At 38.4% G+C, this 27,976-nt stretch overlaps 1 protein-coding gene across 2 annotated transcripts in view; it reads left to right on the top strand.

Annotated features, from left to right (window-relative positions):
• Positions 1 to 27,976, top strand: part of KCNQ5 (potassium voltage-gated channel subfamily Q member 5) — a 287,966-nt gene that overhangs the window by 187,975 nt on the left and 72,015 nt on the right. For both annotated transcript variants that reach the window (XM_082047469.1, XM_082047470.1), the window contains exon 2: positions 12,752 to 12,842. In XM_082047469.1, coding sequence (XP_081903595.1) covers positions 12,752 to 12,842 — 91 coding nt within the window. The remainder of the gene's footprint in view (positions 1 to 12,751; positions 12,843 to 27,976) is intronic.

The following is a 27,976-nucleotide window of genomic DNA, read 5'->3' as shown; positions in this document are numbered from 1 at the left end:
AAGTAAACTATGTCTATCATTATAGTAAAATCGGCATTTTAGCTTTGTTCTTGCCTGGGTTGCAGGAAAAATAACAGGCAAAATAAAAGGGAGAGGGCCAAGAATAGCAATCCAGATAATGAGGATACCACAGAGAACTGTGAGGCCATTTTAGGTTGAGAGGTCTTGATATCTGACCTCACTGCTTCAAAGTTAGGTTAAGAGATCTTCAACCAAAAGGTATGAACAATGTGAGGTTATCAGGGTGAGGAGACAATAGCTATAAGAGATTAGCACCAGGAGGATGAGGATGCAGAGCTTCCCATCATCTCAGCCCATCAAGCCCGCTTGTTCTTAATCTAGTAGACTGAGTGATATGGTCTGGTGGTCTGAATAAAAAAAAAAAAAAAAAAAAGAAGAAGAAATTAGCTCATTATACTTCGAGGAGTAATGTGACGCTCAGTGTTTCTTATTGCAAGTTGATATTAAGAAAATATTGTAATGGTGCTGGCAGCCTGGTGCTGCAGCAGGCTACCCAGAGGCTGCAGAGCCGCCTTCCCTGCAGAAACTCACCACTCAGCTGGACGCGGCCCTCAGCAAGCTGCTGTGATAGAACTTGCTTTCAGCAGGGGGTTGGACAAGATATCTGCTTGAGGTCCCTTCCAGCCAACATGGGACTGTGATTTTTATGAATTTTTATTAATTCCCTTTATTAAAAAAGCCAGTATAACTTTAGTTTTGTTAGGTATTAATGCAATTTCAACAGACAGGCCCTTGGTTACTTATTTGCCTCTGATTGTCTGAGCTCAGTGATGCTCTGGGCATACTGCAGAACTATTTATTTCATACAGTTTTATAGGAAGGTTTGACTAAATGATTTGTTAAGTTGAAAAGGCTTTCTGCTGGTTTGATAGATTGGTTGATTGGGTTACTTTTTCATCTGTTTGCTCTCATATGGCTGGATGGATACTGTTATGGGATTTTTCAGTTAAATCAACATGCCTAGTCCTGATCTGCATTTATTCTTTAAATCTACATAAATAAATGTTCATAACAGGTCACAAAATATATTAAAAGAAAAGAGTTCAGCTAGCAGAACTTGTTTTTTACCAACAAATTTATACAACAGTTTTCGCTCACCGTGAACCCACTCTTTTCGCTTGTCAAGTTTCCTGAGCAATTAGGAGACAGGCAGACATGCATCTCTGCTGGAAGGAGAAAAACACTTGCACTACAAGGAGGTGCAGTCAGCTGGTGTATCTCAGCTAAGAACCATTCCTGGCTGTGAGTGTTCTGTTTGGGTCCCACTCCTAGCCTAGGAAGGACCAATTCTCAACTCTCAGAAGCTTCTCATGTACACTGGAGGTAACATTTTGAAGACAGTTAAGCATTTTAGACTCTCAGAGACTCAGAATTTGCAAAAGCCCTTCAGTGCCTAGCCTGTACTGATTTTTAATGTGAATCTTTATGAGTTGTAGGAGGCCAAAATGTTATTTATCTCTGCTCCACATTGTTAATATAGGAAGACAACGCTATTGTGTCTCATGATGGGGTTGTCTGGACTGAGCACACTGAAGGCTGTTAAGTTGCTGTCATAGAGGTACAACAGAGAGATGTTCCCCTGGCACTTGTACAGCCAGGAATGATTCTTAGCTGTGATACGCCAACTAACTGTACTTCCTTGTAGTGAGAGAGGTGTTTTTCTCCTTCCAGCAGAGATGCCTATCTATCTCTCTTCTAATTGTGGGAAATTAGAGTCCTGTTCACTGGAACAGTCCATGCAACTACCAAAGGCTAGTACTTTGTGTATTGAAGCTCCAGAAAAAACTGTTTCAACTGTATGGTTAACAAAGGGATCTCCAGGACTTCTTCTGCGGCCAGTGTTTATATGTATGTACTCTCAATCATCTCTGATAAAACTGTGCACATAGTTCATAGAATGGTTTGGGTTGAGAAGGGCCTTTTAAGACCGTCTAGTCCAACTCCCTTGCTGTAGGCAGGGGCATCTTCCACTAGATGAGGTTGCTTAGAGCCCTGTCCAGCCTGACCTTGAGCACTTGAGTAAGTGCTTACAGGATCAGCATCTGTGAAAAGAAAGTGATCTGCTAAAGTAAAATTCATATCAATTTGTCTCTGTGCCTGTAATATGTCTTAAAAATGCAAACTTGTTTCATACTAATTTCTGAGCAGGATGATTTTGGCAAAGAGTACAAGCCACTGTAAGATAAAATGTTGGAAAGTAAAAGCACCTTCATGCGTTGTTTCAAACAGACAAGCGAGCAGCTTTAATGTGTTTAAGAAGGTCAAAGGGCAAGTTTTTCCCCATATGGAAAATAAGTGATCGCTTTGTGTATTTAACATTCTGCATAAGCATAATAGTCATTCCAGAACCTTTGCAAGTCCTCATTTAATAAAATAACTCATTATCGAAACAGAAATATTATTGTTGCCAAAGCAAAGTATTAGCATTCCACTGGCACACGGAAGCCAGACGTGAGCAGCAGCCGACTTCCCCACAAACATCCCAGGAGAGGCAGGTCCTTCTGCAGGCACAGAAGATGCTGCCCCTCCGCGCCACTGCGAGCAGCCGCCACTGGTGCATGTAGCATTGTAGGGGCTTCAGAATATCTTGTTTGATGCACAGAAGAAATTACGTATAGCACTCTTTCCAATTGCAGTGATTATGAGATAAAAGACCCTGAAAAATAGAGGAAAATGAGTCACAGCATTGGCTTTGACTGGAGAGACTCAGACAGAATAAAGCCTCATTTTGAAAAGTGTTGTATCTTGCTTTAGGCCACTGCAAGAGCTGTTCCGTTCTCAAAGCAGCGTGTGATGTAGAACTGCGTGCTGTTTATTGTACCCACCTCCGCAAGGCCTAGTGCTTGATAAAGTGCATATCTGCTCTTTGCTTTTAAACATGAAGAAACTTAAAGCACAGAAGGAAATAGGTGAACTCCCCACTGCCTCCCAGATTTGAGACTGTGTTGCTTTCCTGTCAATCTCATATGAATAAGCATAAAACCCCATAGAGATGGGAGGTAAGTGTTGCTGTTGATACATTAACCCCAGGAAATTCTCATCATCATTTAAACCCTTCAAGATGGGATGATTCTTTTGCAATCTGACATGATTCTGCCATCAGGTCCTGTTCTGTTAGTACTGCTGCTTAACAACAAGGAAGGGCACTTCAGATTCCAGAAAGCGCAGAACTTATTTAGGTTAAGGAAGACAAGACTAATGGTGTGGCATAAAACTGAATACGCTCAAGCTAAAGTGCAGCGATTGATTTTTAGAAGTATGTTTAACACTAACAATGCATTATGTTGGAAAAATATTCTGTATTCCATTTATGTCTTTGTTTACTACTGGGAGAAAACTATAGGAAATTAACAGGATTTTCTTTGCACTGGTGATACTTATGAGTTGGCTCATAATTCCACACAAAAGCCATACTTCCACTGAAGTCAGTAAAGACCAAAATCCAGCTACTAAAGGAGTGACTGAAATTAGAGAAAGAAGACCTAGATCTTGGTGCACTGAAGAAATACTTCAAAATGTTTATTCCTGACGCCATTATGACGTTACTCTGCCAAGTTTGATGAGCCCTTGCATTTGTGGCTGCTTAGATTTCTGTGGTAGTTGTGAGGGGTGTTGGAGCTATAAGGTAGCCTGGACTTTTAGATACTGTTGTTATGTGTACCATTTTTTGAAATTGCCATGTTTTGTTCAGGACAGAATTACTCTTTCATCCTTATTCTCCTAAGTGGTGTGTTTAAAAATATTCTTCTGTATTTCAGTATATGTAAAGGTGATAAATTGTTCCTGTCTTAATCAACCTTCTGAACGAAGGCATCATAAAGTGAGCAGATAAACTAGTATTTGTCATTTTTAATAATTTTGTACCATTCCTCCCACAGCCATCACAGGCTGATATAGAGATGTGGTACAATGTATATCAATGACACTCAACTGTGACGTTTCCACTTCAAAATACATTTTTCTATTAAAAAAGTTATGGTTTATTGTCTTATCCAGTATTCTGGCAACATGTGAAACTTAATAGCATTTAGTGGCAGCAAATAAATTGGAATCCCCATGCAAAGCCATGTGTGTCATAGATTCTCCATCTATATTATAAAAGTGAACGTTGCTGCCATAATAATTGTGTTATTTTGCAGTCTGGAAAGTTGTTATTGGAGGATTTGTTCATTGTGGGTACTGCTTTGTTCACATGCCTGAAATAATAAAAAACTATAGAGGTAGCCAAGGGTTACTGAGAGGCCTTCTTGAGAGATATGATGGAGAGGAGTACTCATGTACTGCTGCAGTGTATTTACATGACTGCCTTGAGTCCGTTCCCCTTAAGAGCTCCTTTAATTCTCTATGTTACTGACCATACACTACTGAAAAACAAATGTAAAACCAGAGCAAAATCCAATACATAACATAGTACTGGAGAAAAACAGGAGAAATAAGGAGATGGGTTTATGTTCCAGAACTCTTCAATAGGATGGAATATTTTAGACGAAAATGCACAGCTGATCCTTGGATGGTGCCCGCAGTGTAAATCTGTGTTAGTCATGTTGAGCTAATTGTCTTAATCCCAGATCTTGCAAGTAGTTTAATCCCAACCTTTTCATTAAAATATACCAGGCAGGCACCTGAATTTGAATGATTAGTTTTTCAATAGACTTTGCCTATGTCCTGACCTTTAATTAAGACATAAACCTGTACTGAAATAGTCTCATTGATCATAAATTACAGCTCATCTCTTAAATATACTTGCTTGATAGTGCTTGGATAGGGACTTGTGTATCATAATAGTTGCATAATAGTAGTTTTTCAACACAATAACTTGATGTCCAGAAGTACCTGTCCATAGTGAATGATATAATAGCAAATCCAGAAAAAAAAAATCATCCAGATACATGCTAACTCCCAGTGCATACCCAGAAATCGTCTAGGAAAGTGCTGTTTGGCCCAGACTGAAAGGATGTTGATGGCAGTCCTCACAACTTAATGGTGTAGACCATCAGGAGCATGGGATGCATCCCTGGCATGGGATGATTTACTAAGGGTCTAGCTCAGTCACACTGATTGGGATTAACTCCAGAGGCTTAGACGGGCTTTCTTCCCCAACCCAGTGTGGTTTCTAGTTAATTTTAGCCGCCAAAGCCATTGCACTGTTGGCCACTGATGGGAAATATCAGTGGTCAATTAAAGGTTGCTAGGTGAGTTACTAGACTTGTCATTGGGAATCAGGGCTATTTGATTCAAAAGAAAAAATAAATATCTACAGAGTTGTCTAAATACAGATTTTTTCATTTTTTTTTTACTAAACTAAGCATTCATTTTGAAAATGTTGGTCTACAATAAGACCTATTCTTTGAATGTGATAAAAGGAGTGTTTTGTCATCTTCTACAGATTTGAGGCACCTGTAAGTGCAATCAAGGATCCTGGCATGTCAATCAGTATAATTCTTCCCAGACTTTATAATAGTTAAAATCCAGAACACCACATGCTTTATTCTTATTTTTGTGTTAAAAATGTCTCCTGTTGAAGCCAATGAAAACCTGTTGGAAAATATCTAGGTCAGAAGTATCTCTGAGCATTAAATCTGTCAGAATAAGCATTTCTTGGTTTGTTTTCTTGTCTTTTAAGCTGATACGCCTGCTTAAGGAAGAATGATGCCTGCTTTTTGTACCCATGGAAAAATGTACCTTGATGTTTTATTTTTTGTCTATGATGGAATGGATTATCAAATGTGCATTTAATGACACTTCGATTTGTGTCCCATAGGTATCTGAGCTATTTCATTTGCCTGGGTTTGATTACATCTCCTGTTAAGCCTTTTCATTGCTTTGTCGATATAAGCCAAATACAATCACTTAGCAGACACTGCTAAAAATACGATGTCTTCAAAATATGGCAGAAAAGGTCAGTTTAGGCTGACACCACTTTTTTAATACTGCAAACTTAAACTCTTTCATATTGGAACTGTCCTAATTTTTAGAATGAATAAACATCCTGTAGGTGAATGAAAAATAAAAGATTGTTTAAATATAATTTATTCATCAGAGCCTGACAAAACTCACTTTTCTAAACAAGTTGCTTCAGCAACAAGTTCAGTTCTTAGAAAATTTCAGATATGAAATTTAGTTCAAATTTCTGTATTTCTGAAAAAGGTACCAATCTGAGGAAAGAATATATAAAAAGATGGTATTTCTGTAAGTTTATTTTTACCGCAATATTGTTTTTAAAGTTTCCTATCCAGTTTATTTTCACATTTTAAGACAATGAGGTCTTCATGCTCCACCTCTCCATAGACAGGGCTGTGTTATTTCTGGGTGGAATGCAGCGCATTATCAAGCCCTTAACATGTTACACTCTTCCACTTGAAGAAAAGGTTGAAGTGCAAGTCATTTTAAAGAAAGCCTACAGGAGAAATTTATGAGCTTCTTCTATGGGAGAGCGCTTATTCTCCATGCGGCTTTTGTCAAACATTTTTAACAAATTGTAATAACCTTTGTCATATCTCATTTTCTTGTGTAAACAAGTCACATTGAAACTATAAATGATGGAAAATTTAATCCACATGGCTTTCACTATCAAAACTGTTAAACTGTGTTCTTTTCCACCATGTCAGCAGTGCATTACCTGTTTTATAGAAATGTTGAAAAGATTACTTTTTAAGGGAGATACCACAGGACCTGCGTAAGTGTCCTCCGCACTCCCACACTGCCCAAAATTCTCACTTTCAGTTCTTCCTGAAGCTGGTAAAAAGCTCCAGCGTTTGTTTCTCTGCATCCTACTGGAGAGGATATTTCCACTCGTCTCCAAGAACTGTCTGCTCAGAGCCACCAGGAAACCTTGTGAGGCTGACAGGAGCTGCCAGATCTCTGTTGCCTCCCTTGTCTTGAGTGCACATATCTGCTTCAGGATCCATCACTGGAACAACCTTCCCAGGGACATGGTGGAGTCCCCATCACTGGAGGTCTTCAGGATGTGATTGGACAGGGCACTCAGTAATCTCACCTGGGCTCCCTTTCCCACAAAAGGTTGGACCAGGTGATCTTCCGAGGTCTCTTCCGACCCGGGCTGTTCTATGATTCTCTGCAGTGTGATGCACCAGCTCTCATTCTAACAGCAGGCAGACTTTCTGCTCTGTGGGAATTGACTGCTTTGCAAATCATGTTTATCTACAGCAGTAATTCCTAGTCCAGGAGATGCTGTTTTCCTCTGTCCCCCTCAGCTCTGGGGCACACTGAAGTTGTGAAGTCTCCCTTGCTCACACACCAAGAGGGGTGAGAGGGCCAACAGCATCCAGCCAAGGTAGTGACCTGGCATAGGGCAACAAGCTTATCAAACATCTGTCTCGGTGCTTTTTGTGAGAACTATTCACCAAAGCTAATAGTCCCAATGAAAGTATAACAATGCCAGGAGTGACCATGTCTTTCCTTCCTTTCTTGGTAGGGTTTTTAGTGGGTATTGTTTTAATTTATCTAAACCTGCAATGGATCTATTGGTGCTATACCTCCAGTATAATCTTCAGCACATTTATTTATCTAATCCCTCACAGAGATTTTATGGATTCAAGGATTAAAAAGTCATTTAAAGGCAATATTTGGGTACTCGAACAGCAAGATCCTGATCACTGTTAGGAAAACATGGGCACTGCTCCTGGCTATGGGAAGGAATTACTTATAGAGGGGCTCAGAGAGCATCTTTGTAGACTCAGACCTCATGAATGCAAACAGCTTCCTATAAGTTTGCAAGCAACTGCATTAGTTCTGACTTTGTAATGGTGGGGAAAGTAAGAGCTACCTTTTGGTCATAGTTAGGGTTAGCAAAAGCTTACAAACATTTTCTGCCTTCTATACAGAATCCAGGATAATGTCACTGCCAATGGTTTGCAGACAGTTTTGGTCATAATCCTGAATGAAATCAGACCTCAAATAATACTGGAATAGAACTCTGGTGGTCTAATAGCTTAATTATGTCACTTTAACACTGATATACTTTTATTGTTTACAGACGAGGTATAAAGCTGCTTGCAGATGTTTCAGTTTTGATTATTTTAGTTCTAGCAGTAAATAATGTAGCAAAATAGCTTTTAAAGATCTTCCCTGGGTGTATTTTTATGCTTGTGATATTCCCTGAGTAATGTTTTAACAATTGCTTTAAGCTGAATATCCTCTTCCATATGAACAGCCTTTAAATCACAAACTGTAGTAAAATTCTGTTGAAAATTAAATAAATGGAGAATTGGTAGTTCCTAATTAACCAGTAAGAAAAGTTTATGAGAGGCAGATTGAATAAATATCAAAGCTTTTGAGTTAAACTATCTTTCATAAATTGGCTTTTCTCCAATTAGTGTATGCTTTCAGAAGCAGGGGAATAAGATGAAAGGATCTGCATCAAAACTGATTACTGGTGAAACAAAATGGAAGTTGCTGCTTTTGATAAAATAGAAGACTATGGCAGTGCTTGAATAATTTTATGGGAAGTTACTGCCTAGGGCGTATGTTTTACTGTCTGATACTGAATGCATGAGGAAAGACCATCTGTTTTTTTCAGCCTGAACAAATATATGATCCAGATTAAACCACTAGAGACCAAATATAATTGGTGTGTGTTTTGCTTTATACTACCCTCTACCTACAGCAGCATCCTGTTGTATAGCATGTGTCATAGCACACAGTTCACATGCTGGCATTTGAAAATACTTCTTCCTCTAGTGAGGGTTATGAGGCTTAATACAAACCTACACACTTCATCTGTCACTGGAGAAGTAGTTCATGATAGAAAAGAACAACTTCTGATACACTTTGACCACTGCGGCGTTTGAACCTTAGGGATTTTTTTTTTTTGCTGTACAGACCCTTGTTTAGCATCCAGCCAGGTGGAATGTGTTGCTGTATCCTCTGTGCCTTCAGTTCTTGCTGGGGAAAAGGAGAGATGCTTTCATTGAAGGCTCCAGTAAGCAGATTATATTAAAAAAAGATAGAAAGTGAATCCCAACTATTATTTTATATTGAAGGAAGGCACGTCAGTGGTAAATAAACTACTGAAAATATTCCAGAAAGCTTAACCCTTTTCTTTTTGTTGCCAGTGTTGTGTTTTACAGCACCTAAAAATGTGCTTTTAGTTTTGCAATGCTAATAGGACTGGGTTTCTTCCCTCCCCCAAATTGCTTACAGTTTCATTTTAGACATAATATGCTGAATGGCAGCAAAAAAAGTGTTCAGTGTTGAAAGGAGGGATGAGGGGTAGAGGGGCAAGATTTGGGTGGATAAATGCAAACATTTCTCTTTTGTTCTTTAATAATAATTAATAACAATGCTCTGTTCCTTGTAGAGCTTCTGGAAAAACTGAGAATAAAAGGTTATAGAGGTTTGGAAAAATATATTTCCAAGACTATTCTTCTGTATGGCTGTGGGGATTTTTTCTGGATTTCATGGATAATCTGCAGAACTGTGTCTTCCAGGTGCTAATCAACACTGTGCCTGACTTTCCTGAATATTTACCATTATTTTGATTAATATACTGTTTAACTGTGCCGGTTCCCTCTCCTGACTCACTTTTCCCATCTATCGTGAATTAACACTGCCCACAGTGATCTTCTAAATCAGAGGCCTGGGGAACTGTGGTAACGCAAGTGGTGGGTGAGTATGGGATAGTTCTATGACTGCAGGATTGGTCTGGGACTTAAAACATTCAGGTTTATTCCACATATAAAGACTTTCTGTGTAGCCTTAGGCAAGTCCCTTACCTTTTCTGTGCTGTGGTCTCCAGCTGTGAACAACAAGCTTTCTTTTTTCCTGCTGCGTCTATTTTCTATAATTGTGCTACAAGAGATCTCTTGCAAGTGAAAAACTTGTATTGTGTGTTTGGACAAGACTCTACAACTGGACCTCCAGTTTAGTTGGTATTACTGGAATACATCTAAACAAGAGTAATTTTTATTACAAAGGATCAAAGAGAATGTCATTTTTAACTGATTCAGGACTAAAGAAATTCAACAAAAGGAAAATATATCCTTTTACTATAAATTCTTAGTCACCTCTTAATTTTATCTTGCCCTCTATACAAGCTTTAACAAGGAGAAACGACATTTATGCCTGTGCCAGTAGGATGTAATTATACGGGGGCTGTATCTGAAGACTGTAGCAGCTGAAATTACCAGCAATGTTGTGGGAGCTTTTCCTTTTTTTAAAAAGTGGGGAGAAGGGGAACAAAATTTTTCACAAGGTGGACTTTTGTCACTTGATTGAGTTTGTTATGAAACCTTTAAGCATATATATGCTGCTCTTTATCCTTCTTTAGTCTGGCTTGCCAAAGGTATGTGCCAGAGACACCCTTTGCCATCCTGGGTTCTGTTTTATTTACAGGTCTGGGTAGAGTTTATATGCAAGCTCCTACCAGATTTGATTTTAAGAACAGAACTTCACCCCAGCAGTTAAATGATATGCTGCAAAATGTGCCTCCAATGTCTTATTGCATTGCACATCAGATTTTCTAATAGAAATTCTGAAGAAATTGACTTAAATTTTTGTCTAATGTACTGGATATATTACAGCACTACTATATTACAGCACTATGGAAACTCTCTATGTTATAAGGGAAAAAGCAATTTTAGCTCCTGAGGCACAAGTGGGAGCGGATGCAATAATATACTGAAGTTTGTATCCAGTAGTTAGAATAATAGAAGAATTTAGGTTGGAAAAGGCCTCTTCAGGTCATCTAGTCCAACTTCCTGCTCAAAGTGAAGCTCACTTCAAAGTCAGACCGGGGCCCTTTCCAGCCAAGTTCTAAACATCTTCATGGGCAGATGTCACGCCCTCGCTCGGCAACTTGTTCTGGTGCTGGATCACCTTCATTATGACTTTCTTTCTGTATAGGTAATCATAATTTTCTGTCCTGCAAATTATTTCCTCTCTGCCTTCTTTATAACCAGAATTAGATAGCTGAGGACATCAGCCAGAGGTCTCAGTCTCCCTTTATCCAGGCTGGTAAACCCAGCTCTGCTCAGCCCCTCTTATGTGTCATGAGCTGCAGCCTCTGACCACCTTAGTGGCCCTCCACAGGGCTCCCTTCAGTCTGTCCCTCTGTCTCTCATGCTGGGAAGGCCCAAAGTGGGCACAGCACTCCAGATGTGGTCGTTCAGATGCCAAACAGTGGGAAGCAATCACTTCTGTCGACCTGCTGTATACGTTTGTGCTAGTACACCTCAGTGTGTGGTTGGGTTTCATTGCCACAAGAGCAGACTGCTGAGGGATGTTCAGCTTGGCCACCAGAAACACCTCCACACACCCCCTCCAGTGTTTTTCTTAAAAAATGCTTTCTGTGTTTTCAGAATTATTGTGTTATTTAATGGAAACATCAGATTGAAGAGCCTATGCATCCATTACATAGATCTGTAATTTTTATGTTTTTTCCCTTCATCCCTTGGAGAGATCTGAGTCCCTCTTGTATCAGGAAGCACCCATTTGTACTTTCTTGCAGATATATATCTGCATTATTTACAATACCTATTCACATTGGGTTAGAGCATCTGTTAACAAGAGTCCCAGCAATTCAGATAAAAGCCAAAGGTCTACCCTTTGTGGTTGACTCATTGCCCAGCATGACTGGCAAATGTCTTAAGAAGGAAATTAGGAAAACATTGGTAGAATTAATTGTTGCTACTTGCAAAATCCAGTGCAAGAATTTAAAATATAGAACATGTACTGCCTTGCACTCATACAGTGTGCTGCCTGGCTGCTGATTAGTCAGTGTGGGATATTGTGGTAATGAACTTCTGATCCAATTCATAGGTGGTTTCACCAGCACAGTGATATTATTGGTGGTGCAGTATGATAAGAAAGGATATTCCTTATCATCCGTAGTAGAGGCTTCAGAGTGATACCAGCTCTGCAGGCTGATGCAAACAGCACCTGTGCTGTATGCTGAATGGATCAGACATGGGATATGCAAGAATTTCTACAGTGATACTGGGTGTTTGCATCTTCCTCACAAAGGGATTTAGCAGCATGTTGCTTTGCTTTGCTTTGCTTGTGTGTATTCAGTATGTTGAAACATGAAAGCTCATGCAAGCTCAAATTGCCGTCGTTTTCCTGATTGTAACTGCACGACTCATGTAAGACTTCCTTAATTCACTCTTTTAACTTCTTCAGTGGATTGTATGATATTAAGTTTGTTCCCAGAACGGAGCCTGTTCGTTTAGGGCAGTGATGCCAAAACTCAACTACTGCTCAGCTTCTAGTAGTTTGTACATCAAGTCTGTTGCTCAGAGGGAAGTTTTTTCAGATGGGCACTTAGGTGCAATATGTATTTAGCTCTTCGATAAGCTTATATCGCGGATATTTGTGGTCAGTTGTTAGAGAAATTATTTTTCAGACTGGAGAGAGGATTGTCCCATTGGTTATCTTTCTTTAAAGCCACTAAGAGTATCTGGACTGCATATAGGTACAGGATTGTGATACCAAAACTAGTGTCTGTGTATATTGGGTCATTTCTCCAATAAAATCTTGTTTCTTGTGTTTGTTTCTATTAATTCTACCAGTGCTACTCAAAAGCATGTGGATTTAGTAACAGGCTACTCTAGTGTTTTTAATGGACTAAGTTAAGTAGTGGTTGAATTCCCTTTTATTAATGAAGACTGTTCATTGATAATCTTCTATTAATGTTGGTGAGGTAGGATCAATATAGATACTGGTTTGGGGTTCTGAAAAATATTAACAATTATTAATATTCTTTCTTTTTCAGTTTTCTCCTTGTGTTTGGTTGCTTGATTTTGTCCGTGTTTTCTACTATTCCTGAACACACAAAACTTGCCTCTGGTTGTCTCTTCATTTTGGTAAGTGAAACTTCTAACTACAAGACAGATTTACAGATACTTTTATATACACTCAAATGCTCTCCCTCACCGTGGAGAAAATAGTATTATTCCTGAATGCTTGAAGAAACCAGACTTTTCACCTGAATGATGAAAAAATAATAAAGTAGAGGATGCCACCATCTTTTTCTTTAAAAACAGGTCAGGTTGTATGACAGTGTTAAGAAGTACTCTATCACATCCCTTCTTTGCTTGAGAATTGTTGTAGTTTATAACTGATAGTTTTTCTACTGCAGTCTGGCAGAGACTGAGCATGAAAGACCTTTGATGCTGCCACTGCCTTTTATAAAGTCAGTATGTAGTAAGAGGCACTTATACTTAAAATAGGAAATAATTTTAGTATCTTAGATACCAATTTGTGCTAACTTTTGGTAGATGCTGACATTTTAGTGGCAGTTGCTGCAGTAGGAAGTGGTAGTTTCATTATTTTTTCATAACACATGCTTTTGCATTATATTTCTCTCCCTCTCATTTTTCTGTTCTGAGATAGATATAAATGGCTTTAATCCCTAAAACTGCTTGCCATTTTTCATGCATTGTATGGATGCCGCTTTACTCATCTGTTTCTTGATGGGCCATTTAGTTCTGCAAGTGATGGCCTGAGGATAGGCAGTAGTGATCATTAAAATGTCACTATATACAGAGTTACCATGGTTATTTCAGTTCCATGTATACAGCAGACTGTGGCGTGTTAGGTAGTGCCTGGGGTGAAGTAACTGCTGACAAATGCCAACATTTTAATTGTCATCGCTTGTATATATCCAAAAGCCCTGGTCTTCAGAACAGCTCCCTAATTAATTATGGCATGAGCAGGCCAATAAGCATAATTACCATCCATGCTATGTCTCTACAGCGCAAAGTGCTACTGCATCAAGGTACTTAAACTAAACATCCAGAGCTGGCGAGATGCAGATGTGTGGTGCTATGCTCCATTTGATGGTTTCTTAGCAGGGCTAATTAAGGAGGCTCATCTTAAATGTGGTGGTTTGCATCCTTAGCCCTTTTTCTGGAGAAAAGGCCAGGTGATGTTAAAATAGTGAAAAGTGATCAGATTTAATCGTATACTCATATCTGGTCGTATTATTTACATATGTGAACAACATTTTGCAAACTGAAGCTTGTTTAAATGTTCTGCAACTAGTTATATTGTTTCAATTACTACACTAATTGCTAAGATTTTCTGATATAGAAAATAGGAAAATTTGATTAGTCTGAAAATACCCTATTTCTAATAGCAGGTACTTTCATGACTAGTCTGTTTATGTAAATTGTAGAAATACCATTTGTTCTGACATAAAATAAGCTTTTCCCATGAGCCACATATTTTTTGATTGTGTCGGTATTCATACTGCCGCTGATTCCCCAGCTGCTTGATCAACACATTCCCTGTGCTTCGCCATGGCTCTCCCAGGAGCTGGAATGTGAGGGAGCTCTGCAAAGTTCTGAGTTTGTTCCCTGCACCGCATGGAGGTGCAGCCTCGTAGAGGCATCCGTCAGTGGAGAGGCACTGCTCGAGGTCTACAGCAGGACACTGGTGCTTTCTGCTGCTGTGGCTTCAAAGATGGACTTCGTTCATCTTAACAGTTCATAGACTCACAGAATAGTTTGGGTTGCAATGGATTTCAAAGGTCGTCTAGTCCACCCCTCCTGCAATGAGCAGGGACATCTTCAACTAGATCAGGTTGCTCAGAGCCCCATCCAGCCTGGCCTTGAATGTTTCCAGGGATAGTTCTGACTGTAAATCCTGTAGCATCCTCTGAACACAGAAATGCCCTCAAGGAGGAAGAGGGTGGATAGTTAATCCCTGAAGCATCAATATTAGCCCAGTCCAACATTTCTGTGCAATAGTCTAGTGCGTTCAGCAAACCCTTGGCAGGAATAAACCTAGTGATGACGAATTTTACGGCTCCTGCTGTGGGTCTCTAATGGAGAAAAATATAAACACAGCAAAGTATGAAGTTCCAGAAGCAGGCTAAAGCTGACTGGTTTATTCCAGTTTGCTGATGCATGATTTGCTCCTTCTCTGCACACTGAATTATTAGCTGATATTAGCAAAGTTATCAAAGCAGGCTTTTTCAACTGCAAACCAAGAGAGAAATAAATTTCTACATTAGCTCAGGAGCAGTTGTTTTGGCAGTGCCAACACATAACTGCAGTCATTAGAGTTTTCACAACCTTTTCCTAGCAGTGATTCACACAACGCTCACAAATGTGTCATTTAGTAGAGACAGTTGTATTAACTATCAGATGTGTTTTAATACTCTTTTGTTTCATGCTTGAGATGGAAGATATATGTTTATTTTCTAATGAAGTACAGTACAAATACAGCAATCCCTAGAGTTGCCTGCTGGGTTTCTGTGAACTGTTTGCTTTGAAGATTTATCGCAGATGTCCCCCCTACAGCCATGTTAATTGGCTAAAAAGCTAATGTAATGTTCCTTCAACTTAATACCTGAGCTGCTGCCTTCACTGGCACCTGTGGCTTTTGACATATTGCAGCTATTTGATGTTACAAAAGGAGGTTAAATAGGGAAGTGAAGATGGGGTGAGCAAACCTTTCCCTCTTTCTCAGAAAGCCCAGAGGAGCTGAGAAGATTATTGCTCTGCAATCAGTCAGTTCCATTTATCTCCCCTGACCTCGCCTTACACGGGAGGAGAAAACATATCTCCTAATCACTGCATCCTAAAATCCGTCTCAGAAAAATACGACAAGGTGTGATAGCTCAGAGTAAATCATTGTTTAGGAAAGCAGTATTAGCTGAGAGCTTCTGAGCGTCAGCAGAGGTTAATGGACTTGTCTGGACTACAGAAACATCTGAGCCGATGCAAACCTGCCCCGCTGCCCTGTGCCAAACCCAGCCGGGGCTTCGGTCCTGGCGGCTGCACAGGCACTACTGTGTTCCGGGCATCGCCTGCTTATCAGGGGCTTGTCAAGGGGAGATGTGTTTAGTGTTTGAATCTGGTGCTTAAAATGAAAGTCCTGCAGATAAAGTTAAGTGCATGTTACACACAGCAGTGTTGGATTGTTACATCAGTAATTAATTTGCTTAGATTTTTGTCTAGAAATAATAAGCCTAACCAGGGGGAGAGCATCAGATAAAACTCCTTATATCTTTAATGATAAGTATGCTTTAGCCTTGTCTGTGCACACAACTTCTGGCACTCAACTTGTAGCAGTGATACATCCCAGACAGACAGCAGAATAAAGTCTACTTCAACATCGAAAAAGCCACAAGACACTTAAGAATCCAGCTAACAGAGCAAAAAAAAAATCCTTTCATGTATTGCTGATCTCCTCCAAGTACGTTTGCTGGCATTTTATCAAATAATAAACACAAGGGAAGTAAAACTTAGACTGGAAAGGCAAAATCAAATCTTTCGGGGAAAACAGCCGAGAAGGAATATTTCTGGAACTGGAGGTCACTCACTCTCATGACCATACTCTCTATATTTTAAGATAATTTTCAACTAAAGCTGTGTGAAGAACTATGTTACTTCTGGTTGTTTGCTATCAGTTCAAGAAAATAAATAAAATTATTTGAGTCGGCCCATGAAGATCTGGCAAATCAAAAAGTCCCAACAAAGTGTTGGATCAGATTAAATCTTTCATTTGACGTGGCATAAAATATTGTGTATTTGAGCATTTTAGAACTTCGGGCTTAAAAGTAAAATTGAAGCTGTAGGAAATAAATGCCATTTTTATTTAAAGTGACAAAGGACTCATTTTTTTTCATTATTTTCATTTTTAATCGAGATGGAGAGATTGCAACACTTCTGTGAATTTCTGCAGGACTGTTTTTGTCAAATCTGTTTTGTGTGTTTCTCTGAAAAAGGCTGGGGTAGAAGGCTGTACCCAGTTCTGTAAGATAAGGGCCTATGAAAATGTACTCTAGGAACACATTCTTCAGGCAGAAATAGCTCCCAAAGACATAAAAGCAGACAATGTGCAGTAGATGAGGTTGGCTTCTACATGTACTGTGGTCACTTATGTGAATCCAACAGGAGAGCCTAGTAAGTTCTTCTAGCAATTAAGATCTTCCTAACATTTCTTCCTTCTCTTAACATTTTCCCATAAAAGAAGCATAGAAGGAGAATGAAGATAGATTAAAAAAAAAAAAAACAGTAAAGCTGCCTGATAGCATGCAGGCATATGTTCATGCGCTAGGAGAGTGAATTCATCTCCAGCAATGTAATCATACAAATCTGCTACAAAATTTTAAAGCTGAGCTGAGTGGATTTTAAAGAGGGAGATGGATAGTGCTCAATTAAAAAAAAAAAAAATAACATTCTTCAGTTTAGATTTATTGTCCCAGAATTTGAATCCTCTTGTGATGCTTGGATAAAAGACCCAGACTTGGGCAAAGGACCAGGCGGATGGCTCAGTAGGACCAATTAACCATGCGTAAAAGGAAAACCTGAATCATCTTGAGAGATTTCAATTATAGATACATTTCTAACAAAGAAGGTAAGGTATAGACCACATGTTATTGTGGTTTTGTTAAGTCTTCTCCCAAGAGAAACAGATGAACTCATCCCTGAGCTAAAAAATCAGTGAGTTTCAAGTTTACCAGAGCTTATCAAATCTCAGAATCAGTATTTCTCGGGAAATAATAATTTTCAATGTTCTTTTTAACCCCAAATCAAAGCCTAGCTTTGAAATTTCAAAATTTCTACACATACATCTCTAAAAAAATTGTCTGTTAGACAGACGACACTGATATTATCAGACAGAATAAGAGAGGGAAATGTAATGTTGATAAGGTCAAAGCCTTCATGTTTCAGTCTTGTTCGGATTCATATACACTAATATTATAACAAGGTGATAACATGAGCATAAAACAATTTAACCATGTCACAACAAACTGCCTGTTGGCTTTGAAAGAAAATATTCTTACCTTATCAGAACAAATAATTTAATGTCTTTGCTGATTGAAGTGATACTCTCCTATTATGTATACTGATTTCATCAAATCAGATCTGACTGTTGTTATAAAAATTTAGACCAGATCTCATCATAACTGCTTGAGAATCTTTGTGTGCAAACAGAGCAGACTTCTCATTGGAAATGTAAGTGCTGGTTGCACTTTTCTGAAGCTAACAGTTATAACAAGGAAGTCTGACAAGGCAAAAATGTAAATGAAAAAGTTAAGTTATTTGAAAACATATAAGTAGATGTCCCCAAAGCTGTAATTATTCTGTCAGAAGGCAGTGTTGGTACTTCCGACCAACCAGCAAAGCTCTGAAGCAAATAAGCACAGACTGTAGCTTTGGAGAGAGATGGAAGTAACAATAAAAAATATTTCATAACAAAGGAACATGGCACCACACATTATACTGTAAAGGTATCTATGATGAATCTATTGTCAACAGTGCTAAGGATGATAAAAGACACGTAAACACATCAGAGAATAAAGACTTCTCAATTCTGGCATAAGCCCATTATTGATTTGTTTCTGGGCTTGATTACATTGTCAGTAGTGTTTTGTCCTTTCTTTTATTTTGTTTTTGTGTATTAAGCAGAAATAACTTTTGTGAAGAGAAGAATGAAAAATCACACATTGAATGGAATAATTTCTCTCTTTTAATTAAAAATGCAATATATTATAGTTCTACTGGGAAAGCTTAAATAGATTTGATGACTAAAGATGACTAAGAGAGTATTATTATGTGTAATCTACAATCAGGTCAAAGAAAAATCTCATAACTGCATCAGTTAAAGAGGCAGGATAACTATGGATGGTTACCGCAAGTGCCACGTCATTGAACAGCAAACGCAGTAGAAGGCAAGTGAGAGTTTCAGAGTCGCATTTCCCAGGCAGGCAGAACTACCAACCAGGTACCTGCCAACAAGAAATCTCCATTTACTGTGCAATGTTAAGATCACTGGGGTTGCCACAAGTGAGTGGTGACTGGATGAAATACCGCCCATGAAAATATTTTCCATTCTCTCTGAATGAACAGGACATGTGTAGAGAAATGGGTGGTACTGTGCAATGAAGAAAGATGGATGGAAACAGCAAACCCACAAACACTGTTAAGTGTAACAGAACCTGGTGCAATTTTAACATTAAAATGACTAACCTGTAGTAAGAAAGCCAATGTTGATAGGTACATTACACTCTTTCATATTCTTGTTATAGAGCTGTCACTTGGCTTATCTTGTCCATAACATTATATGGCTATATGCAGAAAGTCAGGAGAGAAGATACTAGTACTGTGAACAATCGGTTTCTGGTTCCCTTTGCTTCCCAACACAGAGAAGACTAGCATTCAGAGGTGGAGAACATATTCTTAAAAGCAAAAGAATTGTCCATATTATTCAGGAAAAAAAGCCTTTTAGCCAGCCATTCAAGGGACCGCTTTCTCTAGGAGAACACAGAATCTCTAGGAGGATTTTGAGATTAAGGGTAGAAAATGGGGAGGATTAAATATTAGTGATGGCATGTCAGGATTCAGATTAATAGGGATATAACTCTTTGAGGAGGAAAAAGCATGTCTCCTTGTAGGCTAATCAGCACATTGTACTGAAGGACCGAACCAGCTGTCCTTGACCTCCTTGAAGCATAAATGAACAACACTCCTTGCACAACAACTGCTCTTCCATGACGTGTCTTCCTTCTTCTTTTATCAGTTTAAGTAATAACAAAGTAGCATGGGAAAACACTTCCAAGTCATAAGTGTAACTTTTTCCATAGATGTAGATTTGAAATAGTTTATGCTGGACTCTGAAGTATTGAATTTTCTTGGTTTCACGCCAGAGTTTGATAAGGATCCAAATTTGTTATATGGAGAGCAAGGGCTACCTCCTTAAAACAGGCAAACAATTTAGATTGCAACAGTAAAAATGGATAGATATCAAACTCTCTATCAGAAATTCAGACCTGACCCTTGTTAGGGAAATATTGATTTGCCAAATGGAAGTGCAGAATATGTCTCCAGAGGAAAGCCAAATGACATGGTTATAAATATGTGAGGAGAATGTCTACAAAGCACTAAATGTCAAAAGGAAAAGAATGCTGAGAAAGGCAGAACATAAGTGATGTGAAAGCTGTTTGGAAACCTGGGGAACACGCATCATCTCAGTGGTGTACGGAAACCGTAATCCACTCTGTCGCTTTGCACAGATGTGACAAACCATGCAAAGACATAGCTCACTACACTCAAAATGTGAACTTTCTTCAAGTGAGAGAAGAAATCTGTTCACAAGATACGGTTTAAAACCTGCAAAGTCAAGTAAATAAGTACCAAAACACAGGCAAATATCAAAAATATCTGGAAGGGTCCAGAGCAGACATACCTATAATACCAAAATCCAAAGAGGGTTTAAGGTGTAGGTAGTGGTAAATACACAGACACACACTGGAACTATGTCCAGTCCTGAGGACTGTGAACTGTGGGTGAGCTAAAATGATGAATTAGCAAAATAAGTACTGGCCATTTTAAACTTGTAGGCTTCCACAGAGTGCTTAGTTGTTGTGTCATAGACAGGATAACAACTTTGGTATCAAATCTGAACCAGACAGGAATTGGTTGATTGCACCATATGATGATACGCTCACAGGAAATGAATGTCTCACAAAGATATATGTATGTTTTTGAGAGGATGTGGAAGGAGTTTGTTCTTTCCTTTTTCCAGGAGACCAAAATTCCATAAGCCTTGAAAAAAAGATAATAGGAAAAGCTGTGAAACACTTAGCAAATGACATCATTTGTAAACACAAGAGTTGATATATTGGCTCTCATAGTCTAGTTATTGGACTGAAAAGAGGGGACCAACTCAACTTTTTCACTGAACTTAAGGAACTGAATAAAAATATTGTAACCAAAGACTTGTTCAAGTAACAGAATTATTTGGTGAGATGACAGAAGTTAATAACTTGAAAAATCCTGTATAAGCAGGATTTTGGTAGATTGGGTGAAGTGCCTTCCAAGTGCCTTTTGCCAGGTTACCAACTGTGAAAAACACTTTCTTAAAATTGCTTTCTGAATACATTTGGTACTGAAAGTGTTTCAGTGTATATCATCCCAGGTGCCCATAGGTCTCCCAGTGGTAAAATCATGTCTTGACATACTCCTAGGCAAACTCTGTTAATGAACTTTGCAAACTGGGAAACTGCAGGAAGAAATCGCTTTAAAAACAGTCACAGCAAGTATCATTTGCAAAGTCTCTAGGATTTAACAACTCCAAACATGCTAAGACCAAAAAGTAAAAGAATAGCCATCCTGTCCCGCTCTGCCATACAGTATGTCAAATGTTATCAGTTGGTACACATACATGTGTTCAGCCGTAACAATTAGCCTAAAAACCTTGCATCAATGCAAAATTAACATGGATGCCAGAGTATAAAAGGATTCAGGCTCTGGCACCCATTCCGCGTTCCTTTTGGACACGGCAAAAGATAGCGAATTCTTCACACACATTTCAAAAGGAAGATTTGGGAGCTGTGTTGCTACAGAGAGATGTGCTTGAACTTCTGCCTGTGACGTATGGCATCAGAAACGTGACTATAGAGGAAAAAAATGCGTGAAGAAATCACAAAGGAAATTCAAGGCCTGGGTACAGCTGTACCGAGCTTCATTGTTTTCAATATGCAGATAATTTTAAAACCAGAACAAGACTATTGACCCCTGATACCTCACTACTGAGAATGAAAATGTGAACAAGCACAAAGCAGAATACGGTGTTGTTTGGAAAATAGAAGATTATTCTATAGTGTGAGTTCTATGGCTGTCATCTCCTTTCAGGAATTCTCTCAGAAGTGTAGTTGTACCTGACATATAAACAAATGATCTGGCACAAAGCAGGGGGTGAAAATGGCTGGAAAACACCTTATTTAAGGATGATGCTGTATCTGGAGAAGAGCAGGAGGGACATGTGGGGTGGTGAAGTCAGTGTTTGCCATTTTCCCAATTTGAGAAAGGGTTTTCAGTGAACACCGGGGTGTTCTTCAAAGAACCGCATCCACCAAAGGCTAAAAGGCAAAATGAGTTTTGGGATGTGTTTGCCCACACATGCACTGACATGGTAACGGTGGCGTGAAGTGGGTCTGCTGCTCTGGAGGGGCAGAAGGGTGTCTGTCCTCCCTTTGTGAGTGCTGAGGAAGGTGAGCCCAGTTTCAGTGCTAGGAACATACAGTAAATACTTGCATTTACTCTATAAGAAATTATAAGAAACGTAATTAAATGGCAGTTACCTAATTCTGGTGCCTGCTTTTACAATCTGATTCGAAACTGGTTTTACTTGACATAAAAATTCTGGGCTTTTTTCTGTTTTAAGTGAATAAAGAAGCATGACTGATAGGTGCCATTTCAAGTAATAAACACAAAAATGTAAAGGGAGTTGGATAGCAGAAATCCTATATAACATGTGACTAATTAAAACTAAGCATAGCACTGGGTTTTAATATTACATCAATAGACTCGTAGCTCTGTGTTAGATTAAAAGGCACAGAAAAGATTTCTCAATAATCCTCTATTAACAGATAATCAGCATGAGAAATCTTAATCATAATTTGGAAAAGCAAGTGTAGTAGAAGTATCATATTCATTATAAAACTAATAAATTATAAAAAGGTGCATAAATTCCATTTCGTGCTTATTGTGTCTTGCACTGGGAGTTGAACTGAAGTCTCTGGTTGTGATTTATATGCCACTAATAGGGTCTATTCTGGGTTATGTTTTCAGATTTATAGCTGCCTCTCCCTCTGTTAAACTGCGGTTGGAAAGAATTAAAACATTAGTTCCTTAATTGCATATGTGTAGATATACTTGTTAGCTGTTTAGATCTACGATCTCCCCTTCTAATGCTGAATCTGGAATAAAAAAAAAAAAAAGTGTCTTCAAATTATACTATTATTTTGAACAATAATGCACGCACATATTCATATCTGCTGATTTTAATCTGGAAACCAGCTGGTGTAACAGAAGTGTCCCTAGTCCTACACCAGCTCTGCGTCACAACTATTTGAAGCTCAAACGTTCCTGGGGTTTCTCTGAGACGGACTAGTGTTGCAGTTCCTCTTGCATCCCAATAGCGTCTGTTTAATGTGTAGAGTCCAACTCTGGTGCTTGGTACTTTGAATCAGTAGAGGGGTTTTTTTGCTTGAGAAAGGGATGCAGAAGATGAGGTGTTATGTTCTTTCTTTACTTGAATGAGAAAACAATCTCATCCTCTTCGACAATAATAAAGCATTTCTATTTGAATAGTATCAACTATTCATTATGTGTCATGATAAAGAGATTTTAGTAGTTGGTGACATTCTTAAACCAGTCACCCATAAATTGAAGGATGAGAACATGTTTATTCTCCCTCTTTTCCAACTGATTTGGAATCAGTGGACTTTCCTGTTGGTGAGTTTTTAGGGAAGAGGGGACACTTCCCGAGCTGTGTCATTGCTCCTCCTCTTCCTGCTGTTATGTTAGTGCAGCGAGGCTGTGCTGATTTACACCACATGAGCCTCTGCAGTGCAGCTACACCGCATAGGTGTTGTCTTTGGTAGGGAAACACTTTTGGCTTTATTAAACCTTATTTCAGGGGATTAATTTGATTTGTTCTAATCAGACAATATCACTTGTAGACCCACTTCTCCTATGAGCTCAAGGCAGGCAGCTCCTTATGTCAGTCTGCAGCTCTGTTGTCCTACTTCACTAGACTTTAGAATACTTAACAACACAATTTCCATACAAGAAATATAATGAAAGTAACAGCAGAGCCATTTCCTTGTGCGCAGATTTCTTATATCCAAACCTCAGCTCATTTATGCATTGGTAAATAACTAAGAGCATTCTAGAAGACCAGCACAGAGTGCTCAACTTGGTCATTTTCTCATCTCGACAATGGCTCTAATTCCCAGAAATGGTGGTCTGCAATGAAGGCACTTGATTACAACAGCAGCAAATCATGTACAGTGTTAATAAGTAGTTAAGTTAGTGAACAAGAAAGCTGTGATGAATAATTTTTTTTGCTGTTATAATATTATGCTTAGGGAAATCCTTACCATTAAAAACTACCTGAGAAGCATATTAATGTAGGCAATTTCAGCAAATCATCACTTGTATCCTAATTAGATAGGAAAAACTACATAAAAAGTGCTTATCATAGCTGTAGTGTACAAAGTATGCTTGATTTAAGTAATTATCAGCCCTCTTCCTTAGAGTCCTTCAGGACCTTTTGTTAATAGAAACCTTGCTCCGGATGACATCTTATTTTCCTTTCCTGCCACTTGTGTGACCCTCGTTGCTCCAGCAGTAGAGTGCCTTGCTTCTCTTGCATTTGCATAGTTCCCTGTAACAATTGGAGCTGTGTATGCAGAAACATTTCAGAATGAGGAGTTCGTCAGTCGGGATGAACTGTGCTTTGAGAAGGAAAAAAGGATTTCCAGTGTCCGAACCACCAGTGCATCTGCCATAGCAGTTACTGTCAGCTTAAATAGCCCAAAAAGTTACTGATTGTGGTAACTGTGGTGCAGGGCCAGATGCCGCTGGGATTGCAAAAGGATGACAAGATAGGGGAAAAGGAAGAAATTACACAGGCCAAATCATTCCTGCTCTACCTAGGATGTGAAGGGTTAGGTTTCCAGTGGGTCTAAGCTTGCTCATCAGTTCAAATACAGCCTTGCTGAATTTTGAAGGAGGCCAGATTTATCAACAGTGCAGGATTTTCCTGTTCTGATGTAAATGTTATTCATATCTCATAAGTAATCCAAAATTAATGAGGTTCCAGCATATTATACATAGGACAGAGATACTTGGAATGCATCGTTTTTACAGCAAGGCTACAAATCATATGATGTCTAATGATTTTTCCATCACATGCCTTTTCAATTATGTTCTGATTTTCTGTTGCAATTGCTATGGAACTAAAATCAAGTTATTTAAAAGCCTAGATTTATGCTTAATTTTGTAATAAGCTATTCCTAATGAAATTAAAAAAATATATATCCTGATTTTGTTTGGGATACATCCTCCCAATTTTTGTCTGTGAAACTAAGAACCTCATGACTGTGCAGCTGCCGTAGGAAAAAATAATGTCATTCCCTGGCCTGCATTAACCCTGACAGAGGTTTGACTTTACATTGTGACTGAGTGCGCTGATTACTAAAACATTGTGTTTTTCACAGTGGTGTCGGTTTCTTTGTTTCTCTCTGCTTCCAACCTGGACCAATCCAAAATACAACAAAACTGTCATACGTACTACTACGAAGAGTTTCTGTTTCAATGCATTCATGTTTTCTAGGAAAATCCTTTTCCTTTAGACTTTATACATGATGATATGTGTTCCCTTCAAAATCAGTTTTTCTTTGAGCAAGTTGGAATGACCAGGATATAAGGGTCATTTTGAAATATCACTATTTCAGACAGTGCAAAAGTAAGTGTAAAACCCCATTTCCACTTTGTTCAATGTTTTTTCTGTTACTAAAGCTTATACTATATTTTAAAACCTCCAGAAATTTGATATGTGTGGAATAAAATAATATATAGTATTTTTAAAATCAGCAGTTCTTTTAGCATTCCAGTGCACAGAGCCAGATGTACTGCATTTGAGATCACTTACTATAACTACAGTGGCTGTTGTTAAAATTTACAGAAATATAGCAGAAATATAGCAGAATTTACAGAATATAGCAGAATATAGCAGAATATAGCAGAATTTACAGAAATATAGCAGAAATATAGCAGAAACTTCAGTTGATTTTGAGATAACATCAGTGTGCATAAATTCATAATGTTGCTATAACTATTTTTCTCACGGAATGAACAAGGGTATTTCACATTGCATCTCCAGGAAGAATCTTATACTCTTGCTCCAAAAAAAAACACTTGAGAAAACATCCTTTTGCTCTTTTTCTTTCTCAGAATAGATATATCTCCATTAAGTTTCTATTTTAGTACATGTATATGCGTTTGTGTGTGAGAGACAAATAGGATTTCTGCCTCTGCCATATGAGTACACCATGTAGTACAAGAGACTCTCAAACACGTGCATTCAGCACACAATGACCTTTTTCCTCGTTGTATAACTGAGCAAGCACAGCAAACAATAATTGGTAATAGTAGCACAGATAATTAATACAAAACTGCATAGCACCGACTGGAAGGATAGTAAACTACCGAAAAAATTACCTCTTTTGAACTTCTACCCGCAGTTTTTTTTGATACTGATTTAAATGACTTGAAGCTGTAGACTAGTCCTTCCAGAATCGTTAAGTACTTTCTGTTCTTGCCAGTTCTGCATCGGAGGCCCCGCTGGGGTCTGGACTGTGATGGAGGACACGCTCCTGCATGTGCGATCAGCTCCTCTAAGACGCCCATGGCTGTTCCAGCGTCCTTCCAAAGCAAGAGGTGTTTCTCACGCATCTGTACACAGAGTCTGTTTTCCAGGAAAATGACAAACTTCAGTCAAATGAAGTGTGATTAAATTTTAACAAGGAAAATAGGAACTGGAAGCAAATAACTTTTCGTGCTTTGCTGGCCTCCTCTCTTTTAGTATCTCCTACCTGTGCCCCAAAGAAGAAACTTCACGCGGAGAGTCAGATGTCAAATGGCATGGATCCCTACCATCCACCCCCATTAATTCAGAGACATCAGTTAACAATGTTTAAAACAGATTTGACAATTCATAATTTCACTACCACTGTAAGAGTGGTAGTTAAGTAACTAAAACACATATTCTTCCATTTTTCCAGTTGGCCTCTTGTGCATTTTATTCTTGGCCTACACAGAATTTCCTGTAAGGACATATACCACATGATAGCCAACTATTAAGAATTATTGTTACTATATGGAGAACTTTTTCAGTTTTGCACATAATCCTTTCTGAAGATGTACAATAACTCTGTCCATGGAATTAAGTTGAAGTTTCTTGTAGCAGAATGAATAAAAAGAAAACCTTAAACAATCACATTCATTTTTCCATATATATTCTTTTCTAACAAAAAATATGAAATTTTAAGCAGAGGGATCTCATTCTGCTTTTGTAATTTAGGCATTCAATATGGGATTTACAAAATTGGAAACAAAGATACTGAAGAAGGTTTTAAAAACTCTTTCAATATGATTCAGTTATAAAAGCTGACATTTTAGGGAGAAATACTATGTTTTCAAATTTTTCTTTGACAGCAAAAGCAAATTAAACTGACAATATTTCAATGTACTGCCACTAGTCATAAGCTAGTAAAGCACCAGTACATGACAGAATGTTAATAATGCCATTCGTTCAGGTAAATTAATGTCCGAGTTGACATATGTGATATTTACAGCCTTATCAGTTTGTAGAGTTATAAGATCTCACAGTCTAAAAACATGCAAACTGTTTATTGGGAAAAAGTCAATATTGGATAAACCCTACACTTGCAAATATTCCTCTGTTTAACTCATTTGCAGTTCTTCCTTACCAGTACCACACTAGTCCTCATCCTGCAGGAATAACAAATTAATTGGCTGACAAGGAACAGCTTTCTCCTGGACATGGAAACACATTCAGCTGCCAAATAAAATACAACTTTAATCCTCTTCTTCTTGATGAGCTGTTTAAGAAACTCCTTCAAGCACTTCTTCTCCTTCTTTTGGTGAACACACAGATTTATATTTTATAATCTCAAAACCCATAACTTTATCATTGTATTCCAGAAGAGTATCTGAGTTTAGAATTCCATACCACTGTGTACGTACTGTATCCCTGCATATTGTAGGGATTCAGTTTTCCTTAAGGTTCCGAGCGGAATTGTGCTCCAGTCTCTGTTGCTGCAACTTCGTTGACCTCACTGTTGTACTGAAAAATTTATTCCAATAGCAATTGCATAAATACAGGTTGATGCTATTAAAATGGACAGTCTTAATGAAGGTTCCAGTGTGAAAAAAAACAAGCCCCAGACAAGGCGAGATTTTTAAATACGTTCATTCACAAGTTGTCCAGGGAAAGTTATGCCTAGTGTGAACATCCATTTACTGTTCTACAAACAATTACATGCCCATTGTATGTAATAACACTTGTGTGTATCTTAACATACTTCTGGGAACAAATTGATTTCCTAAATGATTCTGCATCATCTCAGTCACTTCATCTCTATATTCCTACAATGATAATATATCTACCA

This window comes from Streptopelia decaocto (assembly GCF_964273445.1).
Source record: "Streptopelia decaocto genome assembly, chromosome: 3".
NCBI classification, from domain to species: domain Eukaryota; kingdom Metazoa; phylum Chordata; class Aves; order Columbiformes; family Columbidae; genus Streptopelia; species Streptopelia decaocto.
This window is presented reverse-complemented; position numbering and strand designations above follow the sequence as displayed.